At 40.3% G+C, this 16,430-nt stretch overlaps 1 protein-coding gene across 1 annotated transcript; it reads right to left on the reverse strand.

Annotated features, from left to right (window-relative positions):
• Positions 1–7,705: 7,705 nt before the first annotated feature.
• LOC144994923 (uncharacterized) lies at positions 7,706–11,588 on the reverse strand. Its single transcript, XM_078954358.1, has 5 exons — positions 11,295–11,588; positions 9,914–10,007; positions 9,459–9,570; positions 9,091–9,350; positions 7,706–8,142 (listed from the first exon to the last, which is right to left on the reverse strand). The coding sequence occupies exons 1-4, from the start codon at positions 11,413–11,415 to the stop codon at positions 9,345–9,347; spliced, it is 333 nt and encodes a 110-aa protein (XP_078810484.1). The 5' UTR covers positions 11,416–11,588; the 3' UTR covers positions 7,706–8,142; positions 9,091–9,344.
• Between the last annotated feature and the right edge of the window lie 4,842 nt (positions 11,589–16,430).

Here is a 16,430-nt window from a genome sequence, read left to right on the forward strand (position 1 = left end):
CACGGAATGGCTGTCCAAGTATAACTCCTTTTTAGAGCCCCCATTGCCTGGACCCTCTGAGAATGAGAATATACAGTATTTACTCAGACAACAGCACCACATACATTAAGGCTGAATCCGAATTCATTTCCTTCTCCTTCATCTTCTCCCTACCCCTACATTTAGTCCTCCAAGCAGAGAAATATGAAAAGAGTGTCTTCAAATTCGGACGTTAGCACCACTCAATGTGACCTCATGGATAGTCTCCAGTCATCTATGTTAGCCAGCGCTTGGAAAATACGAAAAAACATCAGTTTTGTAACTATAAAAAGTCTTGCTAAAATCCTTTTCTAGATGCTCAAACGCTTACAATGTGTCCATTATGTCATGGCTACAGAACTACAGAGACCCAGATGCTGAAACCCGGAATAAGACACAGAGAAGAGATGGCTTGGCGAGTAAGTGGATTTAATGAACTGGTAAGACTGGTGGTGCACAGTTCCTGGGTGTCCAGAGAGCGAGAGGCAGAGGCTAGTGACGTCATTGGTGAATACGTCCGTATGGTTCGGAGTCGGCAGCGTGGAGAAGTCTCTTGAAGAAGGTGGTTCGGGAGAGGCTCGTGGTGAGGTGGGAGGGAACAGACCGGGTGAAGATTCCAGACAACAGCTGATACAGGCGACCACTCGTGGCTTGGGGTTTCCTGGAGACAGGTAAGACAATGTACGTTAGGCGCTGGCTTGGGAAAAGGAAGCAAAACATGAACTTTACGAGAGGGCCAAATATGCACCATCAGGGGCAACGGACAGGCGATGAATACTGGTCCAGGAGCTCCTTAAGTAGGCAGGCGGTGATGATGAAGTGAGTGGTCGCAGCTGAATCAGGAACCAAGCGGAGAGGAGAGGGGGAGGAGTCTGACAGAGGCACCATGACACATTATTCATTAACTCTTACTTTGCTTTCACCAATGACAGCTCGGGTTTGAAAGGGTTAGAGTGAACAAAGGTGATACACACAATTATAGCCAACCTAAAGCATTGATATGCAATAATGAGATTGTCTTTATAATAATCTAGTTTGAGTTTGAGTGAATGAATGTTTTTTTGTTTAGCCTTAGATTATGTATTTTTCTAAAATGGGTTTTTGTTTTCGTTGCATTTTAATGGGCCTATAACATACCACTCTTAAGCCCTTTATAGTAAACAATATCCACATATATGATTATATATTACCTGTAGTACACAAAGAACACATTTTGTTTGATATATTAGTTATTTTCACAGTTCGTTTTCATACCCACAACTAAGTCGACTCCGTCTTTAAGGCTCTGCCTTTCACTCCTTGTGGTAAGCCGCCTATTTCATGACATCATCCCCATGTCCACCTCAGCAGTGTGTCTGGGTGTGTGTGTTAGCCTGGGGGGTGTACTGGCAGCGCACACTCTTCCTGAAAGGGGCGGTTCCTCACTTGTCTATTTTAGTTTGTGAGAACCCGCTCGTTTTTGTGGTTGGAAGGAGCTGTTGCTCAGAGTGCAGGAGAAATACTCAGAAATGCGTGAATAAATCAAATACCACTTTGGGGTTTCTTTTCGTGAGGAATGAACATTATAATACTCTTAAAAGCTCAACAAACTGATATTGCATGATATATTTTATATTTAAAGTAGTATTTACAGTCACGCAGCAAGCAACATTTTTGCTTTTGGGAACCCCACACGACAACTAATAACACATGGATCCGATTTAACAAGTTGTTGAAGGAACAATGACACATACATTGTGTTTGATCATGTACTGTAATTTCTCATGTTCCTCTGAATTTATCCATTTAATTTAAAATAACTGTCAGTTTCTCTCAAAAATCAGCTTTTAATAAAAAAGTCTGTACATTTAATCAGTTAAAAATTAGAATTTCACATTAAATATATATACAGTATATACTTATACACACACCCTGGTCTAATGTGTCTTCATTTAGCCTATGTCTATTGAAATCAGTTTGTCCTGAAGGAGGAGGGGGGCCGGACTGTGTCTAACAGTGCAACTCTCCTGTTCCAGATGTGTATGCATGAAGGAGGCGGAGGGTGGCATTTCCAACTCTCACTCTCTCCTACAGGCAAACTGGTGAGAGTACTCAGCTTGCCATACCTGGTCGACTGTGAGCTGATGTTTCCCATTAGCACTGAAGGACTGGAGGATCAAATTCTCTGTTTGAATTTTTTTTTTTGTAGCTCTGTGTTTAGCTTAGCAGTGGCACTGCAACCCCAGTCCTTCTGCTTTAACTCCACTGGGATGGCGCAGCAGAAGCCTGCAGTTGCGTTGTCCCTGAGGGCCATTGGATCTTTCCTTGAATTGGAAAGAAGAGCTTAAAACTCCTTTGTGTGAATATCCATGGGATAGATGACAGAGTGTGTTTAATAAAATAACGGTCAAGGTCGGTCAAAAAGATAAAAAAAAAGGAAATATAAGTGAAGAAGAGGAGCTGATCAATGGGTTGCCAGCTTGCTTTAGGTGCCGGAAGTTACCAGGATGGATGGAATCAGGAATGAATACATCAAAATAAGATGCAGATAATTGGTTTGGACACACTAGATTGACATACAGTGATCATGATGGTAAAGTTAAAAGGAGGTGGAGGTTGTAGCTACCAGTAAAGAGCTCTACAGGAAGGCCAAAGGTGAGATTCGTGGATTTAGTTTTTAATAAGACCAGAGGCCAACTGGACGTTTTTAAAAAAACTTGTTTTAATTCAGCTGAAAGAGTTTCTCTTACAAAACATCATCTTTGAGATAAACCAAGCTGGTTTTAAAATGTACCATAGTACAGAGACAGCATTGTTGGATCCTCAACAATCTCAGGTGTGCCTAGGATTCATGTCAGATGTTGGTACTGTTCTTAAGTGGTTCAAATCCTATCTCATGGAGAGAAACTTAATGGTAAGCATGGACACACACTTTTATGGGGCTTATGAAACTAAATGTGGTGTGCCTCAAGGTTCCATCCTCGGCTCTTTGCCTTTTTCTATTTACATGCTTCCTCTGCATAATGTCATCAGAAGCCACAAGATCAGCATTCATAGCTATGCTGATGATACCCATCTGTACATTTATTATATCTCCTGATGACACAAGGCCAATAGAAGCACGTTCTAGCTGTATTTTAGATGTGAAATCATGGATGACAAGTCATTTTTTGCAGCTCAACCAGAATAAAAAAAGGAACTTTTAATTATTGGTCCTGAAGCCGAGAGAGAAACTGTTTCTGAAATGAAAATAACTTTCATTAGTTGAGTTCTTCAGAAACAGTTAGTAACTGAGCATTACTTTTCATTTTAAGCTAACTATTATCCCTCAAATCAAGCAGGTGATTGAAATTAGCTTTTACCGTCTTAGAAATTTGGCTAGAGTCCACCCAATTCTCTCTCTTGCCAATATGGAGACGCTGATGCATGCTTTCATAATGAACAGCATTGATTATAGTAACACCCTGCAAGCTTCCAAAAAATGGCATTAAGGACCTTTAGCTTCTCCAGAACTCTGCACAGCAATGGCATTGAAGCATTGGCTCCCAATGTGCTTCAGGTTTGAGGAAACTTTTAATAGTTTTTAAATGGATATCAGACACACCAAAGGATTTAGCGTGTATTATAGATTCATGGACATCAAACAAGTGCAATGGACCCCCATCAGGGGTTGCCACAGCAAACGAGTCGCATGGTAAACTTGGCAATGTTTTTACGCCAGATGCCCTTCCTGATGCAACCCTCTCAAAGCAACCGGGCTTGGGACCGGCATAGAAGTAGAGAAGGGAACAGGGAGCAGCCCGGAGTCGAACCCTGGTTTCACGGACGGAAGGTGCCGCAAACCAGCACGAGCTAAACCGGCTCCAATATCTTGCTTTAGTAACATCCTAAATAAGATTTGACATCTATAGTACAAAGAAGGTGTGCATTGTTCCTTGTTACAAGAACATTGAGGCAGGATGATCTGGTTGTGTAGTTAGCCCCCTACAACTCCATCATGATAACCAACAATTCCCTAGAAAGAGGGACTGAAGATGGGTTACAAAAGGGAATGAAGGCTCTCATCAGTTTCCCCCAAAGTGCAAAAGCAGAAGCTTGGAGAAAAAAAGAAAAGTGAGAGATGGAGGAAAGGAGTGGACTGTGCACAGAAGAAATATTCAAAGTAAAAATGTACCCTAGAGAAATAGGGAAAAATATAAATGAACTAATAATGGCGTTTTAGTTACCATGACCAGTCATTAAATCATGTAAAAAACTGTAAGATTGCAATGCTGGATAAGCAACAGCCTGGTCTATAAAATATTTGCATTTGATAATATGACTAGTCCCTGTTTAGTTTTTTATTTATTTATTTTCTCCGCTTACATTCTGCTTAAAGTAAATCATCTCAATTAAGGGTCTCTTCCTCCTTCTTGTGGGGGAAACTAGCAATCAGTGTTAATGTGTCACCTGTCAATCACAGGCCAACACCAACAACTATAAACAAAGATAATGTGAAGAAAATACAAATCCTGTTGCATTTACATATATTTTTTGAAACAGAACATTAATTATAAAATACCCACGCTATTAAAGAAAACCCACACCAACATGGTGAAACATGCAAACACCTCACAGGAAGGCCCCAGGAGGCATTTGAAGCAGGAACCTTCTTGCTGTGAGGCAACTGTGAAAACCACCACACCACCATGAAGCTCAGAGGACAAACATCCAGTCATTAATACAGACCTCAATTTATTCTGTTGGCGTAGGAGTGGGTTTCGCAGATATGGAAATATCAGAACACTGTAGATAATAAAGTTTAAGAAAAAAAGAACCCAAACAAAAGCAATAACGAGAGAGGAACAAAAGCCTTGCAGAATAACAGAGTGAGCTACACTTTAGAAAGTCCAGTAACAGTCACTGTTAAGGCCACGTCACACCACTCAGTACATGTTGTGCATATTACACAGATGTAATATACAGTATATGGAAAAAGTGAGAAAACTTGTGGTCTTTACCTGAAATTTTCACAGATGTATCACGAATGAACCACGTTAAAACCACGGAAAACGTACGAATAAAAAAAGCGAAGAACACGTAAACCCGTGCTTCATTTAACTTCTTCACTTTGACACTCAGAATACTGAGTGTCAACCCGGTTCCGGATTACACGGCAGGACGCGTGGCGTGCCTCTCTGCGAATACAACTATCTTCAAATTACTTAAAAGGTTGATTTTCAAAAAAGAGAGCTGACCATGCCCCCGAAGAAACCCCAGGAATATGAAGACCTCAAGAAGACTCTTGACATTATTCAAGAAACGCTGAAAAGTTTTATGGAACAAGTGTCGGCTAAGCTAACGCCACTCTGGGATATGATGGAAGAGTTCCGAAGATTTCGGGCTCAAAACGAGCAGCGAGAAAACCGGGTCGAGATTCTGGAGAAAAGACTGGACGATGTGGAACAGCAAGTAAGGATGAATAATGTCATTCTCACTGGAGTACCATTCAAGCCTCGAGCGAAGCTGAATGCAGCAGGAGCAAGCACTGCTAATGCTAGCGCTAGCGTAGCTAGCAGTGCCAATACGGAGATCGGTGCAGTGTCTTTGGAACAGCAAATACATTCATTTCTCACATCTAAAGGGATTTCCCTGGATCTCAATACCATCGAGACCTGCCACCTGCTCCCCAGGAGAAAGGAGACGGATAAACCAGCGATCTTCATCAGGTTTGTGAATCACAAACACAAGCTAGCTTTGATGAATCAAAGGAAACAACTGAAAGGTTCGGCTGCTTATCTGAATGACCATCTGACCAGAAGGAATGCTGAAATCTCAAAACATGCACGGCTTCTCAGGAAGCGTAAGCAGATTGAGAACACTTGGGTTAAAGGCTGCAGGATTTACGTCAAACCGCTCGGTCCAGAGGACCGGTCCAAGGTTGTGGTTGTGAACACCATGAAGGACTTTGAGAAGTGTTTGATCACGGTCGTCTGAAACAACATGGAGTAATAAACCGAAGAGCCAAATAATTTCAAGAAATATGACACGTGGATTCATCACTTTACGTAACCTGAATAACAGCAGAGTTCTGACCTGCAGACAACTTGACCTCAACTTTCACCGCAGCTGATATCAGCTGAAGAAGGATATGGACCTGAATCTAATGTCTGCAGTCATAACATCGAAGAGAACTATTAACTCTGTTTTGAACCCAGGAGATCAGCTGTTATCAGTAAAAGAAGAAATACCAACCTTGGACAATCGACAGTTATGGACCCTTTTTACTCTTCCCCTACAGCATTTCTTTATTATAAAAATTTAAAAAAATAAATAAAAATAAAATAAAAATACAAAAAAATATTTAAAAAAGTAAAACAAATGATTAATCACTTATTGAAAATTGTTAAATTGATTGACTTTTAATGATTTTACTTCACTTTCTCCAAAACTTGATAAATTGATTCAAAAATCTTTCCATTCACGCCCGCCGTACCCGACCTGCCTTCTGCTCGGGGCTGGACACCACCCCACGTGAGACCTGTATGGAGTTATTTCAGTCTCAATAATCAGAAATGCACACAACCGGTTTTACAAATACACACGCTCCGATTCACAAATGTCATTTTATGCAAACGTGAAAAATAAATTCGGAAATACACACCCTGTGTTTCACAAACACACAGATTGTGTTTCACAAATGCACACTAAATGTTTTACAAATGCACAATAAGTGTTTCTCACAAATGTGCACACTGTTTTTCACAAAAACATTTTAGAAATTCACAATAAATGTATCAGAAATACACAGTAAGTGCTTCACAAACGTGATTTTTAGTTACACATGTGATGTGAACTCACAGATCATTCGAATTGCAGACTGTGCATTCAAAATCCCGTTCTCGTTTGTGAATCTCCCCGTGTGTGTGAGAGATTTTTCTACGGTGAATATTGAGACTCATCTGACGGAGCGGGTCAACTAATGTCACCATTGGCTAGTGAATCTGTCAATCAAACTCATCGGCAAAGCAGGCGGGTTCGCTTTTAGCCAATCGAATGGCCCCTTACACTTTCTCTACGCTTTCTGCAGGTGGCAAAAGCTCCGCCCATATTTGATTCTGTACCAGTCGGTCGTTAGCGTGTTAGCCTTAGCATGGCTTGTCGGTTTATTTGCCTTGGGTTGTCAAAAATTACTGGCTTGTGCAACTTTTCAGTGGACCTGGGAGCAAGGCAACAGTGGTTGAATGCAGTTGACATAGAATCCATCGAACTCTGTACTGGTCATGAGATTTAAAATGAATGTTTCACTCGGGATTGTTTGTACGTTATTCTCTTAGCTTTCATGCTAGCGTCATTTCAACACTCAGACACGGTTCCCTTCGGTCGTGATCATCTGAAGGTGGAGGAGAAAAATCTTTAACTTCCACAGTAGGTTCTGTGGAGAAACTGGCATCACTTTGCTCCGTACCACGCAGTGGGACTACATTACCTCAAGTTCATCTCACTGTCAATCACAGATACCCAATACACCTCCCCTGCTCAGCCCGAGGTCACTTTGCCAGACCTTAATTTTATTTTTTTAATAACTCAAATGTCATTGATTTTATATTGTAACCATATACATATACACCTCTTGGCCAGGTCACCCTTGCAAAAAAGATCCTCATCTCTCTGGGTTTTATAGCTGGTTAAATACTACACAACAAAAGATGGTCATAGAACAACAAAGTGCAAACATTCACCCTTTATTGCAGAGTAAAATTCAGTGAAAACATGGACAGATTAAAACATCAAAATTTAAGCAAATGTGGGATCTCTACTGATTTGAATTTTATTTAAAGTGGAACTAATTTTCATAACTTCCTTACATACAATGAAGTCCCTTGAACAATACAGCAGTATTGATTTGAACTCTGTCTTACTCCCCTCAGTCTCTCTTCTTCTGTATGTAATTATGTCGCCTAAATTAAGTTCTAAACAAACGGGACAGTAAAGATGTAGGTCCACTCCCACACGGTCTGAATTAAACAATGGATTGATGTCGTCTTGCAGTTCCAACATTTGTGGACCCAAAAGGTGACTGTCCCATTCCAGGACATTGATCCCAGGATGAGGTTCAGCCATGGATCCACTCTCCTCCCATTCAATCTCTGGAACCAGCATACCCTGACAAAAAAAAAAAAAAAGATACTGTTTATGAACAGCACTGTTTTTTTTAATGTTTTAGATTATGCAGGAACAGAGACCCACTAATAATGACTTATATTGTTTCTAGCAGGCAGACCTCATATCTCCATAACTGTTTATAATTTGCAAATAAGTGACTCTTAACAAAGTAGTGAGATTAGTACAGCTGATGGCTCATAATGCCATGCATTGTGATGCATTTTGAACTTGCAGATGTGCTATTCTTCCTACTTGATTTAAAAAAAACAAACAATTTAGGGAAATAGTTTGCACCACACAACAATAATACTTTTCATTCATTTTTGATGAAAATTCCTTGTAGTCATTGTGATTTCATCATACTGTTCTTGATACTTTCCACTTTAGTCGAACTGCACACAAATCAGTTGTCCAGTACAGTGAGATTAAATAAAGCAGGGTTTTTCAACCAGTGTGTGTGCCGCGGGAGATGGTCAAGTGTGCCGTGGGGAATTGCCCTACTTCACTGATCTGAAATCATTTTCCATCTCCAGGAAATCAGCTCTTTGTTAATCCAAACAGGCACTGATAAAACACTGAGTAGTTAGGAATATAAAAGATCTTAAAATTACTTTTTCTTTGTGTTTATTTAATTCTATAAAATACATTTTGATAAGGTTGACAGTACCGTGATTTAGCTGCAGCTATAACCTTGTAAGGAAAAGTCCCGCCCCTTTAACTGTCTCCACCAATCATTCTTGAAGGCTTAATCACATGTCATCAGTCTGACCAATGAGAAGTGGTTAAAGTTTTCACTTCCTTGTTTTTAATTCTGCTGATAAAGTCGCTCAGTTATAACAAAAATACCAGCTAAAGCTTGTCTTTAGCGGTGTAACTTTCCACAGAGTCCGGTGTCAGACCGTGGAACAAGAGAACAAAGGTTGAAAAACACTGAAATAAAGCACTTACCCGGGGATCAGAAACAGGGTTCTGGGTCAAGCCCAAATGCCACAGCTGATTTGGTGTCATGCTTTGCTCCGTCCTGATTGGCTGTCCCACGCGTCACTAAAGACATCCAAACTGGCCTGAATGCGTGGTAGGAAGATGTAATGGCAGCAGAATACGTGATGTTACTGATATTGAGCAAGTCTTGGTCCTCAGGAGAGTGCAGGATGTTGTAATATAAACCAGTAACAGTCATGAAGACATCACACCAGAGGAGCTCAATCCTGTATTTGGAAAAAAGCAAAAAGAAATATTATATTGTCAGATTTATTTTTAATACATCATTCACTTTTATGTATATATTAAAGCATCTAAAACTAGGTTCAACTCACCGTTGATTGTGTGTACACTTTTCCCACAATGAAGCCGTTTGTGTCAGTTGTACGTACTGTGAGCATTAACTCGGCTATGCCCACGTTTTCTCCTCCGTGATCTCCTCTCACCCTGACAATAACATGAAAATCAAGTCTCAAACACATAATTACAAATGCATCGCCAATACGGTACACATCAACTTAAAATGTAATGTTCTTATGTATGATGCCAATAAGTAGAATTTCTAGGTTAGATAAATTGCAGGAGTGGGTTACATGTATCACTGGGGAAAAAAATGAGGTGAGAGAGACTGTTAAGGGGGGGTAAAATGTTATTCACGAGGGGAAAGTTTTAGAGTTGGCTTTGTTTTCAGAGGAGTCTAAAAAAAGTTATTTTATTTTTGTACAAAAAACCAAGTACTTATACTGCCTGATATGTGAATAAAAGATTTCTTTATGAAAAACATGAATACCTCAGAGGTAAGCCATAAACGTTCACAGCGTCACTGAAGAAGGCCAAGTGGGTGTCTGCACAGTTGTTCTCTGCTATCTTCTCAGGTACAAGATCTATGGAATACAAGTACAAATACTTTCAACTGACAGATATTTACAGGGGCAAAAATGCTAAATTCCCAATTGACAGGTAAAACAGTAATACAATAGGATGATAAAATATGAAATAGAATAGAATAGAAAGGTATTTAGGATGTCACGCTTCAGCAATTCCTAGAGAATAAATAAAAACACAACAAACATGGATGGATCATTTAGCTGTCTGAGATTAAATTACATAATTTTCAAATATTAGAAAGGGGAATTTTTTAAAACACTCTTGCTATGATAACTTGAGCTTGTAGTAAAGAACAGCTTTAAAAAAATATCAGAGACAAGACACTGATCACAGGAAGCCTGTGTGTAATACTTACAGTAACTTCTACTCAAATCACTGTTGACAGCAGATTTCTCCCATCCGCCCTTTCTGTGACTACTTATTGACTACAAAACAGCCTAAAAACACAATGTTTGGGATTCTTGTCATTTTGTCATTGGAAGTAAAGATACGGGGAATTTAGTGGCTGTCACTCTGACACAATCTCATAGGGCTGGTCATCACAATGAATACGGGTTCTAACGTTAGAAACGTTAATGAGGCTTCTTTCATTCTCAGTGGATTCATGTATGTTATGTTTAAAAAATGCCGTTTTCATGGATGTCATATGAATTAACTTTGTTGCACATATCCACCCCGTCTTAAAGTCTGGGTTGTGAAAAGACTGTCTAACTTTAACCCGGATCGCGTTTACATAAAGGCAGCACACGGGACAGCTAACTTACTAGCTAGTTAGCATAGCATCAGTGTTTAAACAAATCCCCGTCTCTAAATCAATACTTTTTATTAAACTTTCTGTGCTGCTGTAAATCCGGCATGTTTTCCCCTTGGCTCCTTATGAATCATGTTAAGAACCTACATTGGCTGTATATCTAGCTTGAACCGACGCGCTAGCTTAAACTTCCCTCACACTCACACAGGGCAGGCAGACACAATTTGAGTCGAAAGCCGGCTAGTTTCGAGGCCCCTGGTTGGTTGTAGTTACTCGTGTTGTGTGAAGAGCTGGTATGCCAAGTATAAAACTTGACAAAACCATCATAAGTCCTCCCCCGCTTTCATAAAAAATATGACCGCACAGGCTAAGCTAAGCTAATTTGCGGTGGGGGTACTCTGCAAACGACTCGGCTGCAGTGTTCATAAAGCATTCACACATGTCACTTGGCTAAGGAGACCGCTTCAACTTAGTATTCAATAACATTACAAGATGTACAACGAGGGAATGATAAAATAAGTGCATTACTTACGGGCTGAGACTGTTCCCGTTCTGAAGACCTCTCCGCCATGTTTGCCGCCCGCGTCCTCCCAACTGCTGTGCTGAACAGCTCCCTCCCTCGTCAGTTGAGAGTGAAGAGTGTAAGGGGCCATTCGATTGGCTAAAAGCGAACCCGCCTGCTTTGCCGATGAGTTTGATTGACAGATTCACTAGCCAATGGTGACATTAGTTGACCCGCTCCGTCAGATGAGTCTCAATATTCACCGTAGAAAAATCTCTCACACACACGGGGAGATTCACAAACGAGAACGGGATTTTGAATGCACAGTCTGCAGTTCGAATGATCTGTGAGTTCACATCACATGTGTACCTAAAAGTCACGTTTGTGAAGCACTTACTGTGCATTTCTGATACATTTATTGTGAATTCCTAAAATGTTTATGTGAAAAACAGTGTGCACATTTGTGAGAAACACTTATTGTGCATTTGTAAAACATTTAGTGTGCATTTGTGAAACATAATCTGTGTGTTTGTGAAACACAGGGTGTGTATTTCCGAATTTATTTTTCACGTTTGCATAAAATGACATTTGTGAATCGGAGCGTGTGTATTTGTAAAACCGGTTGTGTGCATTTCTGATTATTGAGACTGAAATAACTCCATAGACCTGACCCCCTACCCTGGGGGGGGAACCCCGAACCCCCACTCGGTATAGACTGCTCTGTACCGATCGGCCAATTTATATACTCATCACACAATACGGGAATCGTGCATGAACAATTAGTCTGCTGTTAATAAGTGATTAATTAGTCATTTGTGCACCAATTATGTAATTTTATTGTTATATCTGTGATATGAAAGTTATACATTGGTGGTACATGCGTGAAAAGTCTAATAGACAATCGTGGACATACGTTGAATGGTCGTGGAAAATCACCAATTTGCAACATAAAGTGTTTTATTTCCTCATTTTGCAACATTGTTTTTTTAACAAAACATTTTACTTTATACATGAGAATGTTCCAGACAGGATAGTTATTTAATTATTTAATTTCATTATTTTTTTTCTTTATAAGCGTGATATTTCCTTTGATCTTTTGTCCATTTTCCACAACCTTGAACAGACTTTCCTGTGTGTCAAACACCAGAGTTAAGTTAAGTGAGATGATGGAAACAAATTCACTTTGATGCAGATTAGTTTCTATTTATTTATTTTTCTTTAAATCCAGTAAACCCAATAAACTATATTAACTTTATATATAATGAATATCATTAGCTATTAATTATTATTAACTTTTAGGAAGCAGCCGTTAGTTTGTTGCGGGTCTGAAACATAAGCGGTGGGTCTTTTCTACCTGTACGTTGTTTGCTCCGCGTGCAGCCAACCCCCCCTGTGTTCACAGACAGTGCAACATACGGTCATCGTAGCAGCAAGGTGACAGAATGGTAGGGACTCCTTGACGCAAACTTCATTAATTTTACTCGGAAATGGGTGTTCTTACAGCACAGGAGGATAAAAGGATTTTTTCGGGGGGCGCTCACGTGTCCCCTACGAAACCACCACTGACTGTGTGCGCTGCCTTGCCTTGTGTGTGTGCGCGCGCGGCGCGTACTGTCTGAACAGCCCCGCCCCCCGTGCAGATAAATAGGCAGACAGACCTCTCCTGTTCAGCGAAAGCAGCGAAATTAACATAATCATTAATTAAAGGAAAATCGACTGACTTGATGAGTTAAATATGCCAGATAACATTTATATTTTGTGGGACACAGAAAATAAAGCGACTTCTCCATTACCGATAGCAGAACCGTTAGGTCAGATCTTAACGATACTGCGGTCTTGAAGAATGTGGCCCCGGGGCGCGTTCAATACCGGGGCTCGGTACCCATCCCTAGTTACATACACGAAAAAAACATGAACCGTGATCCTCTCTGTTGAGTTCCAAGTGAAGCAGCGGCCCTCCTGATGCCTCTTTGATTTACCCAACAGCCTGCCCTGGTGTTAAACAAAACTGTTAACAGTCACACACACTCACACTTATAAACACACAGAACAAACACCATAATATTCCATATCCGATCTGTCTTTCACTGATAGACTGCCAACTGCTGCTTCTGTCACTTCACCCCATCTCTGCTGTGCTTGGCCTAGTGCCTGAGGTGCACCAAGCATCCCTGCGTCTTTGTGTGAGCAAAGATGAATCTGGAGCATTCTTTATGCATGTCGGGCATTATCTCTACTGTCAGATGATGCAAAAACACCCATGGACTATTATTGACCCACCATTTCTGCAGATGCTCATTTTGATAAAGGCATGACTCTACATTCTGTTCTCATCCAAGCCCTGCCAACGTTAATCGGCTAAAACTCCTGGGTTTTGGTGCATTCTTTTTCTTTATACTTAAAAAATAAATGTTTATAATAGCCTGAACAACAGACACACAGAAACAACTTGCTTGCATCTACCCACAGGGAAAAAAGCAATAAAAAATGTTATGAAAAATTATCTTAAATATGGAGGCCTGTGGCAATAGTAACCAGCAGGAATATTTTCCTCTTCCATATTTAGATGCCAGGTTAGTCCTAATCATGTTATGAAGATGTGGGATTGCCAAGGTTGCTCAATTATACATTCTCCTCTGCCTTTCATTCGTTCTGCCGCCTCTTTTTTCTTCTTCCTTCACCTCCACCCCGTCACACAGATTTGGCTCACCCTCTCTCTATTCCCAGTGGAGAGGCAGGAATCACACACTGAGCTCAGAACATGAAAGGAAAATGCAGAAAAACAACAAGTACAACAGATCACAGCATTTGTCTAGAAGTATTTGTGTGTCTCTGCTCACAAGAAGCCATTTCACTCGCAACAGAATCCAACCCTCTAACAAGAGCATGTATGCATATTTACGATGTCATATTGGATGTGTCTGAGAGTGTTTGTGGGGGTCTTAGCTTTTAAGCTAAGCTTTGGCTTTATCCGCATGCTTCTGTCTAGGCGCGTGTAGATATGAAAGCTTTCATGTGTGTTTGTGTAGGAAACCCTTTAGGCAGGTTTACAGACATGCAGTTGCCAAAATATCTGCCATCTTGTGTGGCAGTTAGGCGTCTCTGTCAAGTCATTAAAAGTTTGGTTTTGCTCTGCAGGAGTCCCAAACCAAATCATAGAGAAACTTTTCAAAACATGCCCTGGTCATTTTCCCTGGTGGTAAAAAGCCATTGCCCGTGGTCAGTTCAAAGAGCCCTGCCTGTCCAAAATGTGAAGTAAAACGTTTAGCAAAATACTTAAATGTCTCTTCTGGGCCTATGCTTTAAGAGTCATTTCTAAATGAATGTAAAGTATTTCTTCAGTGTGATGTTAGGGCAGGCTGAAGGTACACTACAATGCTCACGGAAAAACAAATTCTGACAATTTTGGCGCTCAAAAGAAGAAACCAGCAAGAACCAAGGCAGAATAAAGCTTGCCATCAAATGACACTCAGTGGGCTTTCACTTAAAAGCTGACAGATGAAAGAAGCAAGCAGATGAAGAGTGCTGCATACACCACCAGCAGAGGTAAAACAGTTTTCTTTTTGCATAATGACCCAACCATATTTCAAAAAATAAAAAACAAATGAAGCCCAAAGCCTTTACTGTGAATCCGAACTTGAGTTTAGACATAAAATTAGATGATAAAACTACAGAGCCCCAGCTGACGCACAAAGAAAGTCCGTTTAAAGTGACATCCCTGGAAAGACTGTGCACAATAGCTCTGCCAGTGGTGAAGAAAATGGCACTTTTTGCGTTGCTGTTGTTGGTGGTCCAAATTTTAAAAATGCTTTTCGTTTGTCCTGATTTCATCAACCTCTTACAGTTGAGGTCTGAGTCATTAGTCTGCAGGAAGCTGGGTAACATATTGTGACTTTTTATTTTGTGAAAAAATAAACAAACAAGAAAACTTCCTACAGTATATCTACATTTGAATCTGCGCTAATGAACAAAAACCATTCCAGTTGTTAACGTGTGATTTTACTGTTCCAAAAAAAAGAAAAGAACTTTGCTTGAAACGAACTGGAAAAAAAAGAAAGGATATTACAAAAATATTTTGAACAATTCTTTTGAGACTAAACGTGAATTGTTTTAACCCTTAAACACCATAGTTTTAGGTCCACAGTTGACATTCTTTCGACCACCGTAACTTTTCAACCATTGACGCAGTTCACAGAATTCCAGCTGATTCTGATGCGGAGAAAAGCGAGCTGATATGTGGAAGTTTCAGTAGTAAAGTGTTTACACAATCCACATTAATCAGTCGATTCTGATGCGGCTTTGCACCGATGTGCAACACTTTACAAACGTAAAAACACGATGTTGGTAGAAATATGAAGTAGAGATGTTTCACTGATAAGGTTACGTAAAAGTTCCCTGAACCTTTTAAGGTTTTGGAGAACTATGTTGAAATGTTTCTTGAAAAATCTGTTACCTTTCGAGCTGTTGGACACCACTGGGTATTCCAACAAGGTAATCAAATATCCGTTTTATCGTATCTTTGTTTGTGTCACTTCTGTGTGAACGTGCAGTTTGTTTATTTATGTGCCTAAATTCCATTTGCTCAGTATTATCATCTTTTTATAATTGTATATTTATCGCTTTAAATCTGAGCTCATATGTTGCGTATTGCCTGATTTGAACTTGATGAATTGAATCCACACAAAGTTGTCAACTACCTACGATGACACTTAGTACAAAGGTAAACTTGGCACAGAATGGGACTGATAAGCTCTTTGCAGCGGCGGAACAGACCGTCTGTGAAGCTTGACTGCAGGCAGAGAGGCTGCACTCTCACCGGTGATTGCTGATTGTCTGTGTACTCAGGGGGATTGCAGATATTGCAGGGGTTTATACATATCTGTTTGGTGTCGCCTCAGTTATTGTGCTGGCTTGATGGATGTTTGTTTGCAGCATACCTTTTTTTTTTTTGTCCCGGCTCTCCCTCTAAAAGCCGTGTTTGTGTGAAGCTGTGTTTATGCGTTTGGTTGTGTGTTTTTAAGTATGTGTACAAGTGTGTTACAGTCCAAATGACAGAGCTTGTGATTGATGCTGCATGTAAAAGTGGCCCTGCCTATGCACTGTAATAAATTACACTTGAAGACAACACGTCCATAGACGACTGCAGTATGTTCCCCAATACCAATA

The sequence above is a fragment of the Oryzias latipes genome, chromosome 1 (assembly GCF_053564925.1).
Source record: "Oryzias latipes strain Hd-rR chromosome 1, Olatipes_Hd-rR_3.1".
Classification (NCBI taxonomy): domain Eukaryota; kingdom Metazoa; phylum Chordata; class Actinopteri; order Beloniformes; family Adrianichthyidae; genus Oryzias; species Oryzias latipes.

Excerpts from the sequence above, each read along its gene's own strand:
- LOC144994923 (XM_078954358.1), bottom strand. The coding sequence starts at position 11,415 with ATGGCCCCTTACACTCTTCACTCTCAACTGACGAGGGAGGGAGCTGTT. Across the intron at positions 10,008-11,294 it reads AACGGGAACAGTCTCAGCCC|ATCTTGTACCTGAGAAGATA; the intron begins GTAAGTAATGCA and ends TGTATTCCATAG. Across the intron at positions 9,571-9,913 it reads GTTTATGGCTTACCTCTGAG|GGTGAGAGGAGATCACGGAG; the intron begins GTATTCATGTTT and ends TGTTATTGTCAG.